Source organism: Sesamum indicum, linkage group LG10, assembly GCF_026168435.1.
Source record: "Sesamum indicum cultivar Baizhima isolate 11 linkage group LG10, ASM2616843v1, whole genome shotgun sequence".
In the NCBI taxonomy this organism is placed as follows: Eukaryota; Viridiplantae; Streptophyta; class Magnoliopsida; order Lamiales; family Pedaliaceae; genus Sesamum; species Sesamum indicum.
In genome coordinates, this window is record NC_142666.1 from 11962483 (window position 1) to 11982344 (window position 19862).

At 32.6% G+C, this 19862-nt stretch overlaps 1 protein-coding gene across 1 annotated transcript; it reads left to right on the forward strand.

Moving 5' to 3' along the window:
- Nucleotides 1-580: 580 nt before the first annotated feature.
- LOC148786660 (uncharacterized) lies at nucleotides 581-2648 on the forward strand. Its single transcript, XM_088886219.1, has 4 exons — nucleotides 581-604; nucleotides 835-978; nucleotides 1238-1465; nucleotides 2261-2648. The coding sequence occupies exons 1-4, from the start codon at nucleotides 581-583 to the stop codon at nucleotides 2342-2344; spliced, it is 480 nt and encodes a 159-aa protein (XP_088742345.1). The 3' UTR covers nucleotides 2345-2648.
- The last annotated feature ends 17214 nt before the right edge of the window (nucleotides 2649-19862 follow it).

Here is a 19862-nt window from a genome sequence, read left to right on the forward strand (position 1 = left end):
TGGAAAAAATTCTTTTTTCTCAATCGTAATAATTTTTGTTTTTTCTCACTCTATCTTGGTGTGTGTGTGTGTGGGGTGGGGGGTGGGGGGGAGGGATGTCATACTGTTCAATCTGTGGGAAAGATTCTTTCTTTTTCATCTTAAAACTCTCTCTTTCTCTTGTCTTTTTTTTTCTTTAAACTGATAAATTTAATGCATTGTGGATGGGAATTACATGCCAATCCAAACAACAAAGTGTTAAATCTAGGATTGTTAAAAGTTGAGTGTTCAAATGAAATTAGGTTAAAATTGTGATAAGTTGTTACAAATTCAAACAAATTAACAAATTTAATGACATAAATTACTACAATACTTTTTTTTATTTTAAGATCAGATTTAATTAAGTGTTATGTTTATTTACTGCTTGTTTTGAATTACCTCTTGATATAAGAATTCAACAAGCCAACAAAGATGTTGTACAGTAAATACATACACTGAAGTAGAACTTAATTAGAGGAAATCTATTGCCAGTCAAACCAAATTAAGGGATGAACACTTTGTACATGCATATAGTTGTCATGTAGTCAAACCAAATTAAGGGATGAACACTTTGTACATGCATATAGTTGTTATGTCGTCAACTGATACCTAAATATGTGGATTCTAATAATCGTTTAACCATCTATGATTTTGTAAGTTACGAAATATATATATATATACATATATACATTTATACACTCTAGCAAACTACCCATAAAGGAAACAAACAGGTACATGAATTACAAATCATTCTCACCCTTCTATTTTATGATTATGGTTTACTTATCAACTAAGAATTAAAATTCAATCTTGCAGGAGCAAGTATCTTCAAGCAGTGCAGGATCTTCACAAAGGAAGAAACGGGATCTAACTGCATCTAGCATTGTGGAATCTAGAGCAATTTCTCTCCGACTTTTGAGATGCGAGGAACAGTCGGAATATATTTTGGAGATGTTAGAGGTAGGTTTAATTTTTTCTTTAAGAATTCACACATTATTATATCCACTATAAGAAAATCTTGAAAGAAGCCATTCTAATATAACAAAGGACCATACACTTATATTGCATATTTAATTTGAATGTGGATAAGTACAAGTTTTCATCTCCTAACATTGTTGCTGCACCAAAAAGAAACTACATAAGACCAAATTTGAGATGTATGAAGTTGCAAAAATTAGTGTGACTCTCTTATATATATTCTTCTGTTCTTGTATCACAGAATGCAACCGGGAAGGCATCATATTATGTTTTACTGCCATATGAGAGTTTGAACAGAAAAAAAATGGAAGCCAAAGAAATCCAGCTTGGGCAGAGGGCGGTGTTCCCAATACTGGAGGAAGTCTATCCCGAGATGGAAAGTAAGTATTCGTTGTCAATGACGGAACGACTGGAGGGGAGATGGACTGTTGAGGTTAGAAAACGCACGGGAACCACCAAAACTGAAAAGGTACATTAGTTAATATAACGACATGCATCTTTTAGTTCAGTAGATATAAAAAGGACATTAATTAATGTACCGCACATGTTTCTTAGTTAAGTTGAAGAAGATTAATTAATATAACTGCACCCGTCTCTTAACTAAGTGTCTGTTAGTTATATAGATACATAAGATACGCTAGTTAATACAACTACGTGCTTCTTAGTTAAGTACATACAGAAGATACGTAGTTAATATAACAATACATGTCTCTTAACTACGTGTATTTTAGTTTAAGTAGATATAGAATAGACGTTAGTTAATATAATTATGGTAGTCATAGTTTAGTAGATAAAGAAAGAATGTAAGTTAATTTAAGTATACGTGTCTTTTTGTCAAGTGGACACAGATATATTGAAATCAACATGACACTATTTCATAGACATGTATATAGTTATAAACAGTATGGAAGTACTTCTACGTTATAAGAGTAACCAACCGTTTGCTTTCATCATGTAACAAACAATATATTTCGACATAAAATTATAAAATTTATGATCTTCTTTTAGCCATGCTGCACCGTATAATCCATCATTCATGATATGAATGTTTAGAGAGAAATTTTATTTATTTTCAAAAAGTAGTTCGTGAAGTTATAAATTATTTAAGCGACATCAAAGTTATATGTCCTAAATATTGTGTTATTAAAATATTATCTATTTGATTCAAATGTATATATTTTTTCTAAAAGAGTTCTAATTATTTGTGTTATAAGAAATACAATTTACTTGCACTAATATCCTAACCAAATTTTTTTCTTCTTAGTTTTATTTCCATGAGAAGGTCAAGAAAACCATCCGTTCTATGAACGACGTTGCAACGTTCATCATGTACCGCGTGATTTACTAGGCTCTGGTGAGCACTTACTCTCATGCATCTTCAAAACTTCTAAAATTTCATTTAAAAATCATAATATGCATCCTTACTATCACTAAAATTTGAGCAGATTTGACAAGGCAGGTGAATACTCTGATCATGAACATAACATGCAGCCTTCTTCCATATCGCAATTCTATGTTGAAAACTCAATGGCTATCATGTTGATCTGGGAACAAGAGAGTTATGGAATACCTGATTCAATCTCCATTGGAAGTGGTCTCTGACTGTTATAGAATTATGTTGATGCTCAACTGCCATTTATGTAATGGGTGCTTTGGGGTCCTTGATGTTGCTGATTCTCTTTTTCATGAAATGATAATCTCATTTTCCTTTGAAAAAAAAAAGGTATATGATATTACTTATCAGTTGAGTATTATCAGTTGAGTAATATTGATCAAGATAAAGTTTATATATATTGATTAAAAAAAATCAACGCAATCGTACGTAAAAAGTGTTTTTTTTCCCTTTCTTTCACAAGTTTGAAAACAAGGGAAATAATTAAAAAGATTTAAAAAAAACTTTTATTAAATCAAAATACGAATAAATACATTTTTAGGATCGTGTAAACTCTTTCTCTTTCTATACTTTAATTTTTGTTCTTGTTTAGATAACTCTTTTCTCTCCCTTATTCATTTTTTTTCATCACCCTAATTTCTTCATTTTTGTGTATCTTTCTTTTTTTATTTCATACAATTCTCTTGTTTTTTACGCACGTATTTAAGTGTGCAATACACACTAGTTCGATTTTTTAATTTAACTATCTTGTAAATTTAAAAACGATTAATAAATAATGGCTTCGATTTCTTCCATATTACGTGGCCGTGGGCTGTCTCTCTCTATATGTGTGTATATATAACATATATTATTATACTAGATAGTATATTTTTATTTTTTAATTTATTTCTTTATTTATGTATAAAATGTTTGTGTACATATAGAGTATATAATTAAAAACATCTAATCTGGCAATCCATTCAAGATATTGTATTTAGAAAGTTGATTTAGGTGCAAAGATAATGTATGTAACTTGCAAAATGCATTACATTAAATGGTAGAAGTTAGGTCTCAGCAAAAGGATTTTATTTAATTTAGAAATTTTCTATTTTATTATTCGCTAATTGTTAACTTAATTAAAAATTTAAATTTGTGGTTCGTATATTGGGTTTTGGAAATTCTATATATATATACGACCACTCAAGAGAAATCATCATTTATTTAATTTCTCCTCATTCTTATGCAGATATTAGAAATATCTCATACCTAGTCATGAATTAATTATAAACATTTGTACATAATAAAAACACATATCCGTACACAATAAAAATGCATATTAATTATCTATGATCGTATGGCCAATTAATGATCTAGATGCTTTTAATAATTAATACATTTATTTGTTTCTATATGCGACTAAATTGTAGCTGCATTTGCTTACAAAAAATAATCGATAAGTACTTTTTATTTTAAGTTGAATTTTATTTGATTACTTATATTCGAATAATTACACATGAAGTTTGAAACTTTGTATTGAACTAGCAAGAGCATCACAGTTAATTTAGTATCCACACCCTAATAGCAGAAATAGAAAATATTGAATACAATCTACATACTTAAATTTTAATTTCAATATTAGGCCTTACTAAAAATCTATTAAATTGCATACGTATTTGCAGGATATTATTGAAAAGTCATTTTATGATGTATATGATTTACTGTACTTACTATTTATGTGGTAAATTAATTATATATAGTTAGTGAGTAGTTATTCAATAAAATTATATGGTGGACCCTTTTTTTATATAAAAGTAATTTTTTTGTGATTTAGTTATTCAAATTATTTCAACATTACAAATATTTCAAATTTGGACACAATTTCATGTGTCATAAATATATTTATATTTTCTATTAAAGTCGTGCATATCTGTTGTTGTTGAATTTTTTTTTTTTTAAGGCTTTAAATCTTTTGTAAAATAGCAATTCACTTTAGGCATCTATTCATGGACCAGGAAAAAATTATATTTAAGAAATATTTGCCTACATTTGGTGTTTGATAATAAACAGTGAGGATAGTGCTACGTCAATACGATGTATTAATGTGGCATCGTCATGACGCTTTGTTATGAAAATATCTTATATAAGTCAGTGTAAATATCATTAAATAAAATTGTGAGAATTGTCTACGTTCCATTCACTCTTTATAAATTTACACACACACACACACAATTTATTACTAATCAGTTGCTTACTCACTCTCTTGTCATTGTCTCTTGCATTCTCCCCCCCCCCCCCCCCACACACACATCTTCCGAAAAATTCTTTGTGCAAAAGAGAAAAGATGGAGTACGGGTCAAACCAAGAAAGCAATGTAGACAATATTAACTCTAACCAATATTAATTTCTCACCTTGTAGACAATACTTGAGAGAGATAACTTCTATGGATGTTGGAGAGTTAATTGTGTGCTCTTTCCCGTGCCGTTGAATTCCCACCACCGTCACAAGTGCCTCAAAGAGTTCACAGGGTATTGTAGATCTTTCTTTCATTTTGTTTCTTTTTTTTTTCGTCAAAAAACAAATTTACATGTGAGTGATCTTCACTCTTCTTCATTTGTTTAGATCTTTTATTCTAAATATAAATTTTATAAGATGTACAGACTTAAAACTGAAAAATTGCTCAAGCTTGAAGGTGGAAAGACAATTCTTTTGGCTTTCCCTTTGAATTTCAAATAAAGCTTTTTGAAAAGAAAAATCAAAATCATCAATTGAAACCTGAATATGTTTATTCTATTAATCATTTAACCTTCTATGATTTTATAAGTCACAACATATATATATATATACACATATATATAGGAAAAAATACAATGTTGGGCCAGATTCTTAGGGGCGATGGCAATTTTAATTCAGATCCAATTCAAAATACTGAATCAGGACAATAATCTTCAAAATATGGCAATTAAGGACAAAATACTCTAATTTTGCTCGAATTGTGCACATGATGTGCACATGACAATATAAATTTTAGAATTCCTCCAAAATTCGGCTAATTAGCTTATGCAGAAGTATTTTTTTCAACCGCTGCTTACGTAAAATTTTAAAACACGTTACTTTAGCCATGTAAGCACCACTGAAAAATTACTTTCATGTAAGCCAATTCCCCAAATTTTGGAAAAATTCCCAAATTTATGAGGTTACGTGCACATTATGTGCACAATTTCGACAAAATTAGGGTGTTTAGTCCATAAATTGCCATTTTTCAAAAATTACTATCCTGATTTACAATTTTGAATTAGACCCAAACTAAAATTGCCACCAAACCTAAAAAATTGGACCAAAATTATATTTGTCCCTATATATAACCTCTAGCAAACTAGTCATAAAGTGAAAAAAAAAAAAGGGGCATGAATTACAAATTGTTCTCAGCATACACTTGTAAGAAAACTCAATGGCTGTCATGTTGATCTAGGAACAAGAGAGTTATGAATGCCTGATTCAATCTCCATTGGAAGTGGTCTCTGATTGTTTTAGAATTATGTTGATGCTCAACTGCCCTTTCTATAATGGGTTCTTTCTGATCTTTGATGTTGCTAATTCTCTTTTTCATGAAATTGTAATTTTATTTTCCTTTGAAAAAAAAGATATAGGATATAAATTTAGTATTCAATAAATTTAATAAAAAGCTCACAAATTAATCTCAAATATTATTTTATCATAACTAAAAATAAAGAACCAATTAAAAGTTAAAAAGAAATAATTATATTTAGACCCCCTCTAGAAATGTTGAATTATACTTTTCTTCAAAAAAGTTCTGAAATTACAAGTGGAGCCCTTCAAAAAATCTTCATTTACACCTACTCCATTCCTTTAGGACTTGAACAAAAAATACTGATTTACCCAAAAAAATTACATAAATTTTAATTTTGCCCTTCGTTTAACATATATATTTTTTATACTTAGAATGTGACAAGTACAATATATATATGGAATGAGGTTAACATCATTATATTTTTTTTCTTATAAGTGTAAAATAATAACATAAAAATGTCAAATGGGGGATGAAATTAAATACTTATATAATATTTTTTGGGATAAATTATCTTTTTGGTCCCGTAAAAAATGGACCTTTTACTTTTCATCCCATACTTTACATGATTTTCTCTTTCATCCCATTTTTTAAAGAAAAGTTTCCAACTTAGTCCCAAACCTCATTTACCATCAAATTTAAATGGAAGAATGGACAATCTATTTACTTCAGTTGTTACATGTGAAATAGACTTTTTTGGCCTTTTTTAAGGTAAAAATTGGCGCCAAAAAATGCAACACTCTATAAGAGGTGTTTACATTGTGCTGTAGCATGAAAAAATTCTTTCATTTTTTCCTTCATTCTATTATCTGCTAGCTTGCCTGGCCTAAAAAAATTGCCTTAAACGAGCATAATAAATTGATTTTGTAGATAGGTTGCAAAGCTACGTACTTCATGCGACTTTGATCCCTCATCCATTCACTGTCCTTCATGGCGTTCATCTCTTCTTCATCTATGTAATTGTACGCCATCTCCATCATGTGTTATGTTCCTCTTGGGGGGTCGCGAGCCAAAGCCAACGCAAATGGCCTCTTTTCAGCGAATGAATTAATATGCTGACCATCATGTCGATTCTCAGATCTTGCACTTCCAACATTTTGTTATTAAACCTTCCCATGAAGCTTTTAAGATTCTCATCATCTCTCTGCCTAATAGTAAAGAGGCATGTAGCAGACCTCTTTCCTTTCCTCTTGCTCGCAAAGTGAAAAAAAAAATTTGAATCAACTTCTCATAAGAATCAATGGTTCCACTAACCAAATTAGTGAACTATTCTTGCGCTTCAAAGTAGTTACGAATAGTTTAGCCTTGATTAGGTCTGTCGGACAGTACATATTCATCACTAGGTCAAATGCCGCCACATGCTCCCTAGGATCCTTGGTCCCATCATACTTGGAAAGGTTAGGAAACCGAAAGCTACTATCCACGACCTCTAAAAGAATCCAATTAGTGAATGGAGAACTTCTATTTTGTGAGACGATCTCCCCTCGCTTCTTAAATTCCTCAATTTGCTTTCCTAACTTCTCTATCTGTCAGCTGACATTATCTACCTCTGCGCTAGAGATGCCTGGTTGCCGTGAGATCGTCCTCTTACTTGTTACCACATTTGATAACTGTAGGGTATAACCCTCCAGTGGTATTTCTTTATCAATATACCCTACCCAACTATTACAACTGATATGGAGTATAACCTCCTCAATATTACAGGCCGAATGAAAAATACAGAAATGAATAATAGAAATAACAGGAAATAAAGAAGATAAATCTCTGTTTGAAAATGGCTCAGGATATAAAGCCAGATCTAATATAAAAGGGACACGGTCACAAAATACCGTACCCAGACTACCAAACTCTAAAACAACGGTTGCTCCTCCACACACTTTACCCAACAAACTTAGATCACACAGATCTAGAACAAATGACCGATCACCACAACCCACCACACAGTAGATTCACAACGAGTTATTTTAGAGGTGTAGAGAAGAAGAAAATAGATTTCAGTCACACGGTAGGGGAGGATGAGACTCCCTTTTATAGAGCTCATGAAAACGTCCAGGGAACTAATCTGTTAGGCAGTTTCCTTAAAGCCATTGGATTGGCTTTAGGAAACTGCCGAAGATGGGGAAGAGAAGAGGCTGTAACTGCCATAGGAGGTTACAGAGAAACAGAGGAGAGAATGGCGGAAAAAGAATGAGGGGAGAAGAACTGATTAGGGTTAGTAAGAGTAGGAAATATATAGTGGTCAAACCGGGTCGGGTTTACTGAGGTGGGTCGGGTCCGGGTAGAGGGCCTCCAAGTGGTTTTGGGTTTGGTATGTGGGCCTCCAAGTTATAGGCTTGGAGTTTACGGATTTGGGCCATAATGTTTAACATAATCCACCTTGGACCAAATACCAATAGGATAGGTCAGGGGTTTATGGATCTGGTTTTCTCATCATTGCCAGGAAATACTCCATGGATGTACCTGCAGCTGAAACACTAAAAACAAGGAGATTAATATTAGTCAGGATTTAACAGGAGTATTTTTAAACACTTACTGAACTTTTCTCTGGCCAAGCACTTAGTGCCCATGTCTGCAGGATTTTCGTCTGAGCTGATTTTTTCTAATTTTATCTCATTCTTTCCCATAATATCGCGAATAAAGTGATACCTAACATCTATATGCTTTGTTCTATCATGAAAAATGGGATTTTTACACAATTGAATAGACGATTGACTATCAGAGAGAATCACAGGGTTTTCCTTCAAGAAACCAATTTCTTTTAAAAGCCCACTAAGCCATAATGCTTCTTTGAAAGCTTCAGTAGTAGCAATGTATTCAGCTTCAATTGCAGATAAAGCAACAATATGTTAAAGTTGGGATTTCCAACTCATGCATGAGCCACAGAGAGTAAACAAGTAAGAAGTGGTGGATTTACCACTATCTCTGTCGTTTGCATAATTTGAATCCACATAACCAACAAGGTGTGCATGTGCAGAATATTTAGAGAATGTAATGCCAATTTTTTCAGATCCACACAATTATCTAAGTAACCATTTCAAAGCTTCCCAGTGAGGAGGACCTGGGTTAGACATGTATCTACTAAGACAACTAATAGCATAAGCAACATCAAGCCTCGTACTTACCATTAAAAACATAATGGAGCTAATTACATTTGAATAAGGAATCTTATCCATCTTCTGTATTTCACTATCTGTTTTAGGGCATTGATTTTTGCATAATTGAAAATGGGCAGCCAAGGGAACAGAAGTGGGTTTTGCATTTTCCATGGAAAACTTTTTGAGGATAGTCAAAAGATATGATTTCTGATTTAAGAGAATAGAAGATGTATTTCTATCCCTAACAATACTCATACCAAGAATTTGTTTTGCATTGCCAAGATCTTTCATTTCAACAGCTTTGCATAAATCTTTTTGTAAGACATGAATAAGTTGTAAACTAGGACTAGCAATCAACATGTCAACAACATATAGTACCAAAAAAATAGGAGTATTATCTACATACTTGAAATAAAGGCAATGATCGTGATTACTCCTAGTGAATTTTGAGGACAGCATGAATACATCAAATCTTTTGTTCCATTGACGAGGGGATTGCTTCAGTCCATATAGGGAACTTTTCAACAAGCACACATAATCAGGTTTAGACATATCAGAAAAACCAAAGGGTTGATTCATGTAAATATTTTCATCCAAATCACCATGTAAAAACGCAGTTTTAACATCCATTTGTTTTAATTCCCAGTCATAGTGTGCAGTGAGAGCAAGTATAATGCAAACTGTAGTGTATTTTACAACTGGTGAGAAAATTTCATTATAGTCTATGCCTTCTTTTTGTGTGAATCCCTTAGCAACTAGTCTAGTCTTGTATTTTATGGGATTTTCCTGTTTTATCTTGAATAACCATTTACAATCAACAACAGAAGCATTTTTTGGTTTAGGAACAAGGATCCAAGTTTTGTTATCTTTTAGTGATTTCATTTCTTCTTTCATAGCACTAAGCCATTTTTCAGATTTTAAGGCTTCTTCGACACTAGATGGTTCTCCTAGTTCGGTATTTAGGCTTGTGTGAAAATCCCTAAGTTTTGAGGGTATCCTAATTTGTCTTCTATCCCTATCTCTAGCAAGTTGGTAGTTGTCTAGGGGGTTGATTAAAGGATTTGTATTTCCTATGTTTTCGAGATTTTCTGCATTTTGTTCTTGATTATTCTCTAATCCCTCCCCTCCTTGGTTATCCTCTATGTCTACTTTGTTAAAGGTGGTTTCCTTTTCTATGGGTTGAGTCTTTTCTAAGCATGGCATCTCATTTTCGTTAAAGGTAACGTCTCTACTGACTAGAACTTTAAAACCTGGTTGACTCCTAACCCACAATCTGTAACCTTTTACCCCTTCGGGATAACCAATAAAAACACATTTAAGGGATCTAGGATCAAGTTTATCAGAATTTTGGTAAACAAAAGCAGAACATCCAAACACACGTAAGGGAGATAAATCAGGCAATTTTCCATTCCACATAAATTCAGGAGTTTTACCAGATAATGGAACAGAAGGAGACATATTTATCAGATGTGCAGCAGTTAAAACAGCTTCTCCCAAAACGATTTAGGCAAACCAGAACTAATCAATAGACATCTTACTTTTTCAAGTAGAGTACGATTCATACGTTCAGCGACTCCATTTTGTTGAGGAGTATAAGGATTAATCTTATGCTTTTTTATACCAAACTTATCACACATTTCAGAAAAATGTTGATTACAGAACTCTAGACCATTATCAGTTCTATGTGATTTCAACTTCTTAGTAGTGTGGTTTTCAACAAGGATTTTCCATTTTTCAAACTTATCAAAAACTTCTGATTTATGCTTCATCAAGAAAACAAACACTTTACAGGAATAGTTATCAATGATTGACAGAAAATATCGATTACCACCATGAGTAGGCACATTTGATGGACCCCATACATCGGCATGAACATAATCTAGAATGCATGTGGACATAGATGGATTTGGGGATGGGGATGAAGCGAAATGAACTCTATGATGCTTACCCATGACACATTCATCACAAAAATCCAATTTGTCAATCTTATCACTTAAAATCCATCTTTCTTAAGATTTCAAGCCCTTTCATGCTAATATGTCCAAGCCTTTTATGCCATAAAGTGGTTTTATTGTTTTCAAAAACAGATACAGCAATATTGTCATATGTAGCAGTGCAGATGTAAAGGTTTCGTTTTCGTTCAGCTTTAAAAACAATCAAAGAGCCTTTCATAATTTTCAGGAAACCTTTACCCCACCTTCCTTCTAACCCTTCTTCTTCTAATGCAGCACACGATATAAGGTTATGACTTAAGTCAGGAACATATCTGACATTTTTCAAAATCATTTTATAACCTTCTTCAAAACATAATGAGATGTCACCAAGACCCTTAATTTCGCATTTTTTCTCATTAGCCATGGACACAAAGCCAATATGCTCATATCTCAAATATGTAAAAATGTCTTTGAAAGGACTCATATGAAATGTGCAACCAGAATCAATCAATCATTCATGCATGTCAAAAGAATTCACAGAGTTTGCTTCATATACAACAAAAACTTCACCATTTGATTCAATGGACAAAAACTTCACCATTTTCATTTGACAAAATGTAATTAATCGTAAAAATAATGTACATTTTTGTTTCAAGGGAGAAATGGCAAAGAGATTAGCCTGGCTCTTTCCCTTGTCTGCGGTGCCGACTCCCTTAAAAATTAACTTAGGAAAGAAATATTGACATTCTTAAAAATGGTATATTATATAACTGATATTAAATGGTACTTTTCATTATTAAGTGATTGAGGATGATATGGTAAGTAGTTTTAATTTTTCTAATGCTTCGACCTAGAAATTAGTCCAGGTTTAAGGGGATTATGTATGAAACTTAGATAACTGTACAGATTCAAATGTATTGATTACCAACAGAATGACTTAAATGAACGAAGTCCTAAAAGGAGTCCAGATTCAAAAAGGCAACACAACACAATCCAAGCTGCTTACCTATACTGCAGTGAAGGACCAACCACTATATAAGCTCCACCAAAAAGAAAGAAAAGGAAGTAAAAGAGAAACTTGTATTTATACTTTATTATCATTAATCGAAATGACACCCTCCACGGATTTTTGCACTATCACTCTTCTCACTCTAAAGGGGAGTTACATGCCCATTCAAATAATAAAATCTCAATTTTAGAAATTTGTTTAAGGTTGAATATTTATGTGAAATTAATTAAATTGAAAAATTAAACATAAAGTAAAAACTGTTAGAGAAGTTGCTCTTTTTCAAGGAGAAATGAACCCTCCACCATCACCAACTTTACCAAGCACTTTTTTCCCAACTCTGAATTGAAACCGCATTTTGGCTTTTACTTTACAACAAAACGCGACTTCAAACTAAAATTTATCCATTATGTGTGTATATTGTAATATCATTACTATAAATTCCAACATTTGACTTCAAGGGCAATTATGGTATTCAACCACCAAATCAAGAATTAACGAGGGAGGGGGGTTGGTACATTTGGTAATTAGAGTGGTGTTTAATACTCATTGCATAATTCAAGTGTGCAAATTAAATTTATCCTCAAAACATTATTTCAATTAATACATTTCATATTTAATTATGAATAGATAATTATTAGTTTACTATTACAACATCAAATTCTAATAGAAAAAGTCAACATTGAATTAAATAACACTTTCACGGACGAATATGCATATTTAATTCTAACAACAACTTAATTCGCATTTTTTATACGATATGTTGACGTCAAAATATTTTGGGATAAATAATCAGTTAAAGTCCAAATAAATTGACTAATAATTATATTTTCAAATAAAAGTACATACTAAATCTGAATTTTTTATATTTTCAAGACAATAAATTCATGAGCCCATACTGAATCTGGGTCATATGTGTCCTTATATATAAATTCAGAATATACATAAAGTTATTTCTTTTATTTTGTATTGGCTAAGTTGGGCCAGATGCATATTCAAATGCAGCCCACTAGGAAATTAGCTCATGCTAAAACCCATAATATACAAGTCCAAGGAAATGTGTTCAAGCTGTCTAAATCTCTACTGACGCCTATAAAAAGGGATGTTCACCTCTCACAAGTCATGACACACATACACACACACACACGTAGCAAATTCAAAGCAAGTGCAAGTCCAAATGCTTTCTGCCACGACAAAACTCTACAACCACAAGACTTTGATACAATATTTCAAGGTAGCATGCGATAGCCTTCTAAAAATCTGAGGGAGATCACATCACATCCCCGATTCAAGACATTCTTAAAGAAGAATCAGGGGGTTACTTGAATTCAGAGATTGTAAATCACAAAATAATAAATCTCATTCGGTCCATATTATTTCTTGTCTTGTAATCAATTTAGACCCGAAATGTGTGTGAATACTATAAAAATAATATCAACTAATGCAATAAAAGAAAAAACTAGAATGTTAACATTATGAATATGAAGTTTAATATGATAATGAACATAATATTGATCAAAATAAAGTTTATTCATTAAAAAAATCAAAGCAATTATAGGTAAAAAGTGTTTTTTTTCCCTTTCTTTCACAATTTTGAAAACAAGGGAAATACTTACAAAGATTTAAAAACAACTTTTATTAAATAAAAAAACAAAATAAATACTTTTTTAGGATCGTGTAAACTCTTTCTCTCTCTACACTTTTATTTTTGTTCTTTTATAGATAACTCTTTTTCCTCCCTAATCCATTTTTTTCATCACCTACACACATATTTAAGTGTGCAATACACACTAGTTCTATATTATAATTTAACTATTTTGTAAATCTAAAAATCGTTAACTATTTTTTTGACAGTCTATGTAGCACCCCCTAACGCTACTAGGGCTATATCTTCCCTAAACATTTTACTTAAAGTAATCTCTGTGTTCATATATATAAATTTGTACATAATCATCTAATCAATTTGCATACGTAAGCCCAACGTCATAACGAAATAATCAACCCACAACGTCATATATACAAATCAAACACAACAAGTAATCCATCACAGTTAATCTCCACTCCTACGTTCTCTTTATAGAAACAAAATACGATTTATACTCTAACTGACAAAGAGGAGAAAACTGCATACTGGCCCAACCTGCCTGAGTATAGCACGTAGACCTAGCCTTCAACAGTCAGACACCTCAAAATCTACTCATGAAAGAAAATGTTAGCAGAGGGATGAGCCTGCCACTCAGTAAGTAAATAACCAGGCCTATCTATATATGTATATCAAACATAGCCCAAACAGGACAAGTAGGCAATATGCATGGATTACAGTCAATTTAATTCCAACATAATCAACTGTAGTACATCACGTAGCTATCTCACAATAAAACAATCAATCAAATTCCATATTTCCTAGTTTGCTTACCAGAAGGTGATATCGTGTTTTTCCCACTCGCACATAGCTCTTTTCATATCATTTTTTTTTTCATACCGCAGCATCGCTCTTTTTATATCATATTTCTTTCATATCGCAACATCGCTCTTTTCATATCATATTTCTTTCATATCGCAGTATCGCTCTTTTCATATCATTTCACCTTATAGACTTTTCAATACATCAAGGGGTATTCACACCACAATTACCTTCAATTTCCACCACTCTCTCATTTTCACATATCACCATTCTTGTAAGCAACTAGTAACGTAAAACAATATATCAACATATTCTCATTTTCAGACATCCACAACACATCAAACAACAAACATAGTATTTCAACGTATTTTCTCATTCCACATACACAATATCGTCAGTCAAATCAAATCATTCACTACTCATATATTTTCAAAAAAATCAATGTCAGCATGAACCACAAATTATTATAATAGTAATACCACAAATAAAGAGAACATATATAGATAATACCAATTATTTACTTACCTTGACCTTATACGCTTTTATCTATCCAACAGGTAGTGGTTTGGTCTTTTCACTTTACCCCCGTATTCTATAATGAGTTATACCACACACAATTAATATATCGAGAATATCGTAATTTTTTTTAAATATAATATTGAATATCATTTGTATAATTTCTAATAATTCTTTAATATTTCATTTCTATCGAAATACAAATCTTCGTTTTTCCTCTTTATTAATATACCATTTATTAAATATAATTTTCGGAATATTTCTATGAATTTTCTATCAATTTCCCACTATTATACAATTTAATTAAATAACAATACGTAGAATTGTGTATTTGGTTAACAATTCCGATAGAATTGTATAAATTGGCTATAACAACATTCAAATCTAATAAATTTAATAATCTAATTAACCAACGATATCATTTTTATATTCGATTTGATATTTAATTTGACACTATTTTAAATAGCCAAACTCGTAAAATATTCCGGTTAAATGGTACATCGCTCAATATAAATAATATTTAACAAATAAATTAATTAAATAATATAATTATATGAATTAATAAAAATTAAAATTACAGTTTTTCGTACCTCTGTTTCTTTTTCTCTTTCCACCAAAAAGTTGCAATTTACACTATGATTTGTGTTGTGTGTTATGTGTGTGTACAGCAACAAAGAGAAAAAATAAAAAATGAGAAAGAGAGACATTGAATCAAATGGTGAAGTTTTTGTTGTATATGAAGCAAACTCTGTGAATTCTTTTGACATGCATGAATGATTGATTGATTCTGGTTGCACATTTCATATGAGTCCTTTCAAAGACATTTTTACAAATTTGAGATATAAACATATTGGCTTTGTGTCCATGGCTAATGAGAAAAAATGCGAAATTAAGGGTCTTGGTGACATCTCATTATGTTTTGAAGAAGGTTATAAAATGATTTTGAAAAATGTCAGATATGTTCCTGACTTAAGTCATAACCTTATATCGTGTGCTACATTAGAAGAAGAAGGGTTAGAAGGAAGGTGGGGTAAAGGTTTCATGAAAATTATGAAAGGCTCTTTGATTGTCTTTAAAGCTGAACGAATACGAAACCTTTACATCTGCACTGCTACATATGACAATATTGCTGTATCTGTTTTTGAAAACAATAAAACCACTTTATGGTATAAATGGCTTGGACACATTAGCATGAAAGGGCTTGAATTCTTAAAGAAAGATGGAATTTTGAGTGATAAGATTGACAAATTGAATTTTTGTGATGAATGTGTCATGGGTAAGCATCATAGAGTTCATTTCCCTGCATCCCCATCCCCAAATCCATCTATGTCCACATGCATTCTAGATTATGTTCATGCCGATGTATGGGGTCCATCAAATGTGCCTACTCATGGTGGTAATCGATATTTTCTGTCAATCATTGATAACTATTCCTGTAAAGTGTTTGTTTTCTTGATGAAGCATAAATCAGAAGTTTTTGATAAGTTTGAAAAATGAAAAATCCTTGTTGAAAACCAAACTATTAAGAAGTTGAAATCACTTAGAACTGATAATGGTCTAGAGTTCTGTAATCAACATTTCTCTGAAATGTGTGTAAGTTTTGTATAAAAAAGCATAAGATTAATCCTTATACTCCTCAACAAAATGGAGTCGTTGAACGTATGAATCGTACTCTACTTGAAAAAGTAAGATGCCTATTGATTAGTTCTGGTTTGCCTAAACCGTTTTGGGGAGAAGCTGTTTTAACTGCTGCACATCTGATAAATATGTCTCCTTTTGTGCCATTATCTGGTAAAACTCCTGAATTTATGTGGAATGGAAAATTGCCTGATTTATCTCCCTTACGTGTGTTTGAAGGTTCTGCTTTTGTTTACCAAAATTCTGATAAACTTGAACCTAGATCCCTTAAATGTGTTTTTATTGGTTATCCCGAAGAGGTAAAAGGTTACAGATTGTGGGTTAGGAGTCAACCAGGTTTTAAAGTTCTAATCAGTAGAGACGTTACCTTTAACGAAAATGAGATGCCATGCTTAGAAAAGACTCAACCCATAGAAAAGAAAACCACCTTTAACAAAGTAGACATAGAGGATAACCATGAAGGGGAGGGATTAGAGAATAATCAAGAACAAAATGCAGAAAATCTCGGAAACATAGGAAATACAAATCCTTTAATCAACCCCCTAGACAACTACCAACTTGCTAGAGATAGGGATAGAAGACAAACTAGGATACCCTCAAAACTTAGGGATTTTCACACAAGCCTAAATACCGAACTAGGAGAACCATATAGTGTCGAAGAAGCCTTAAAATCTGAAAAATGGCTTAGTGCTATGAAAGAAGAAATGAAATCACTAAAAGATAACAAAACTTGAATCCTTGTTCCTAAACCAAAAAATGCTTCTATTGTTGATTGTAAATGGTTATTCAAGATAAAACAGGAAAATCCCATAAAATACAAGGCTAGACTAGTTGCTAAGGGATTCACACAAAAAGAAGGCATAGACTATAATGAAATTTTGTCACCAGTTGTAAAATACACTACAGTTCGCATTATACTTGCTCTCACTGCACACTATGACTGGGAATTAAAACAAATGGATGTTAAAACTGCGTTTTTACATGGAGATTTGGATGAAAACATTTACATGAATCAACCCTTTGGTTTTTCTGATATGTCTAAACCTGATTATGTGTGCTTGTTGAAAAAATCGGTATATGGACTGAAGCAATCCCCTTGTTAATGGAACAAAAAATTTGATGTATTCATGCTGTCCTTAAAATTCGTTAGGAGTAATTATGATCATTGCCTTTATTTCAAGTATGTAGATAATACTCCTATTTTTTTGGTACTATATGTTGATGACATGTTGATTGCTAGTCCTAGTTTACAACTTATTCATGTCTTACAAAAAGATCTATGCAAAGCTTTTGAAATGAAAGATCTTGGCAATGCAAAAAAAACTTTTGGTATGAGTATTGTTAGGGATAAAAATACATCTTCTATTCTCTTAAATCAGAAATCATATCTTTTGACTATCCTCAAAAAGTTTTTCATGGAAAATGCAAAACCCACTTCTGTCCCCTTGGCTGCCCATTTTCAATTATGTAAAAATCAATGCCTTAAAACAGATAGTGAAATACAAAAGATGGATAAGATTCCTTATTCAAATGTAATTAGCTCCATTATGTTTTTGATGGTATGCACGAGGCCTGATGTTGCTTATGCTATTAGCTGTCTTAGTAGATACATGTCTAACCCAGGTTCTCCTCACTGGGAAGCTTTGAAATGGTTACTTAGATATTTGTGTGGATCTGAAAACTTTGGCATTACATTCTCTAAATATTCTGCACATGCACACCTTGTTGGTTATGTGGATTCAAATTATGCAAACGACAGAGATAGTGGTAAATCCACCACTTCTTACATGTTTACTCTCTGTGGCTCATGCATCAGTTGGAAATCCCAACTTCAACATATTGTTGCTTTATCTACAACTGAAGTTGAATAGATTGCTACTACTGAAACTTTGAAAGAAGCATTATGGCTTAGTGGGCTTTGAAAAGAAATTGCTTTCTTAAAGGAAAAACCTGTGATTCTCTCTGGTAGTCAATTGTCTATTCAATTGTGTAAAAACCCCATTTTTCATGATAGAACAAAGCATATAGAGGTTAGGTATCACTTTATTCGCGATATTGTGGGAAAGAATGAGATAAAATTAGAAAAAATCAGCTCAGACGAAAATCCTGCAGACATGGGCACTAAGTGCTTGCCCATAGAAAAGTTCAGTAAGTGTTTAAAAATACTCTTGTTAAATCCTGACTAATATTAATCTCCTTGTCTTTAGTGTTTCAGTTGCAGGTACATCCATGGAGTATTTCCTGTCAATGATGAGAAAACCAGATCCATAAACCCCTGACCTACCCTATTGGTATTTGGTCCAAGGTGGGATATGTTAAACATTATGGCCCAAATCCGTAAACTCCAAGCCCATAACTTGGAGGCCCACATACCAAACCCAAAACCACTTGGAGGCCCTCTACCCGGACCCGACCCAGCTCAGTAAACCCGACCTGGTTTGACCACTATATATTTCCTACTCTTACTAACCCTAATCAATTCTTCTCCCCTCATTCTTTTTCCGCCGTTCTCTCCTCTGTTTCTCTGTAACCTCCTATGGCAGTTACACCCTCTTCTCTTCCCCATCTCCGGCGGTTTCCTAAAGCCAATCCAATGGCTTTAAGGAAACTGCCTAACAGATTAGTTCCCTGGACGTTTTCATGAGCTCTATAAAAGGGAGTCTCATCCTCCCCTACCGTGTGACTGAAATCTATTTTCTTCTTCTCTACACCTCTAAAATAACTCGTTGTGAATCTACTGTGTGGTGGGTTGTGGTGATCGGTCATTTGTTCTAGATTTGTGTGATCTAAGATTGTTGGGTAAAGTGTGTGGAGGAGCAACCGTGGTTTTAGAGTTTGGTAGTCTGGGTACGGTATTTTGTGAACGTGTCCCTTTTATATTGGATCTGGCTTTATATCCTGAGCCATTTTCAAACAGAGATTTATCTTCTTTATTTCCTGTTATTTCTATTATTCATTTCTGTATTTTTCATTCGGCCTGTAATATTGAGGAGTTTATACTCCATATCAGTTGTAATAGTTGGGTAGGTTATATTGATAAAGAAATACCACTGGAGGGTTATACCCTACAGTTGTCAAATGTGGTAACGAGTAAGAGGACGATCTCACGGCAACCAGGCATCTCTAGCGCAGAGGTAGATAATGTGAACTGCCATATAGAGAAGTTAGGAAAGCAAATTGAGGAATTTAAAAAGCGCGGGGAGATCGTCTCACAAAATAGAAGTTCTCCATTCACTAATTGGATTCTTTTAGGGGTCGTGGATAGTAGCTTTCGGTTTCCTAACCTTTCCAAGTATGATGGGACCAAGGATCCT

Bases quoted from the DNA above. Each gene is read 5' to 3' on its own strand.
- LOC148786660 (XM_088886219.1), top strand. From the start codon at position 581: ATGAACACTTTGTACATGCATATA. The intron at 605-834 runs GTTGTTATGTCG...TCAATCTTGCAG, and splicing joins ACACTTTGTACATGCATATA to GAGCAAGTATCTTCAAGCAG. The intron at 979-1,237 runs GTAGGTTTAATT...CTTGTATCACAG, and splicing joins ATATTTTGGAGATGTTAGAG to AATGCAACCGGGAAGGCATC.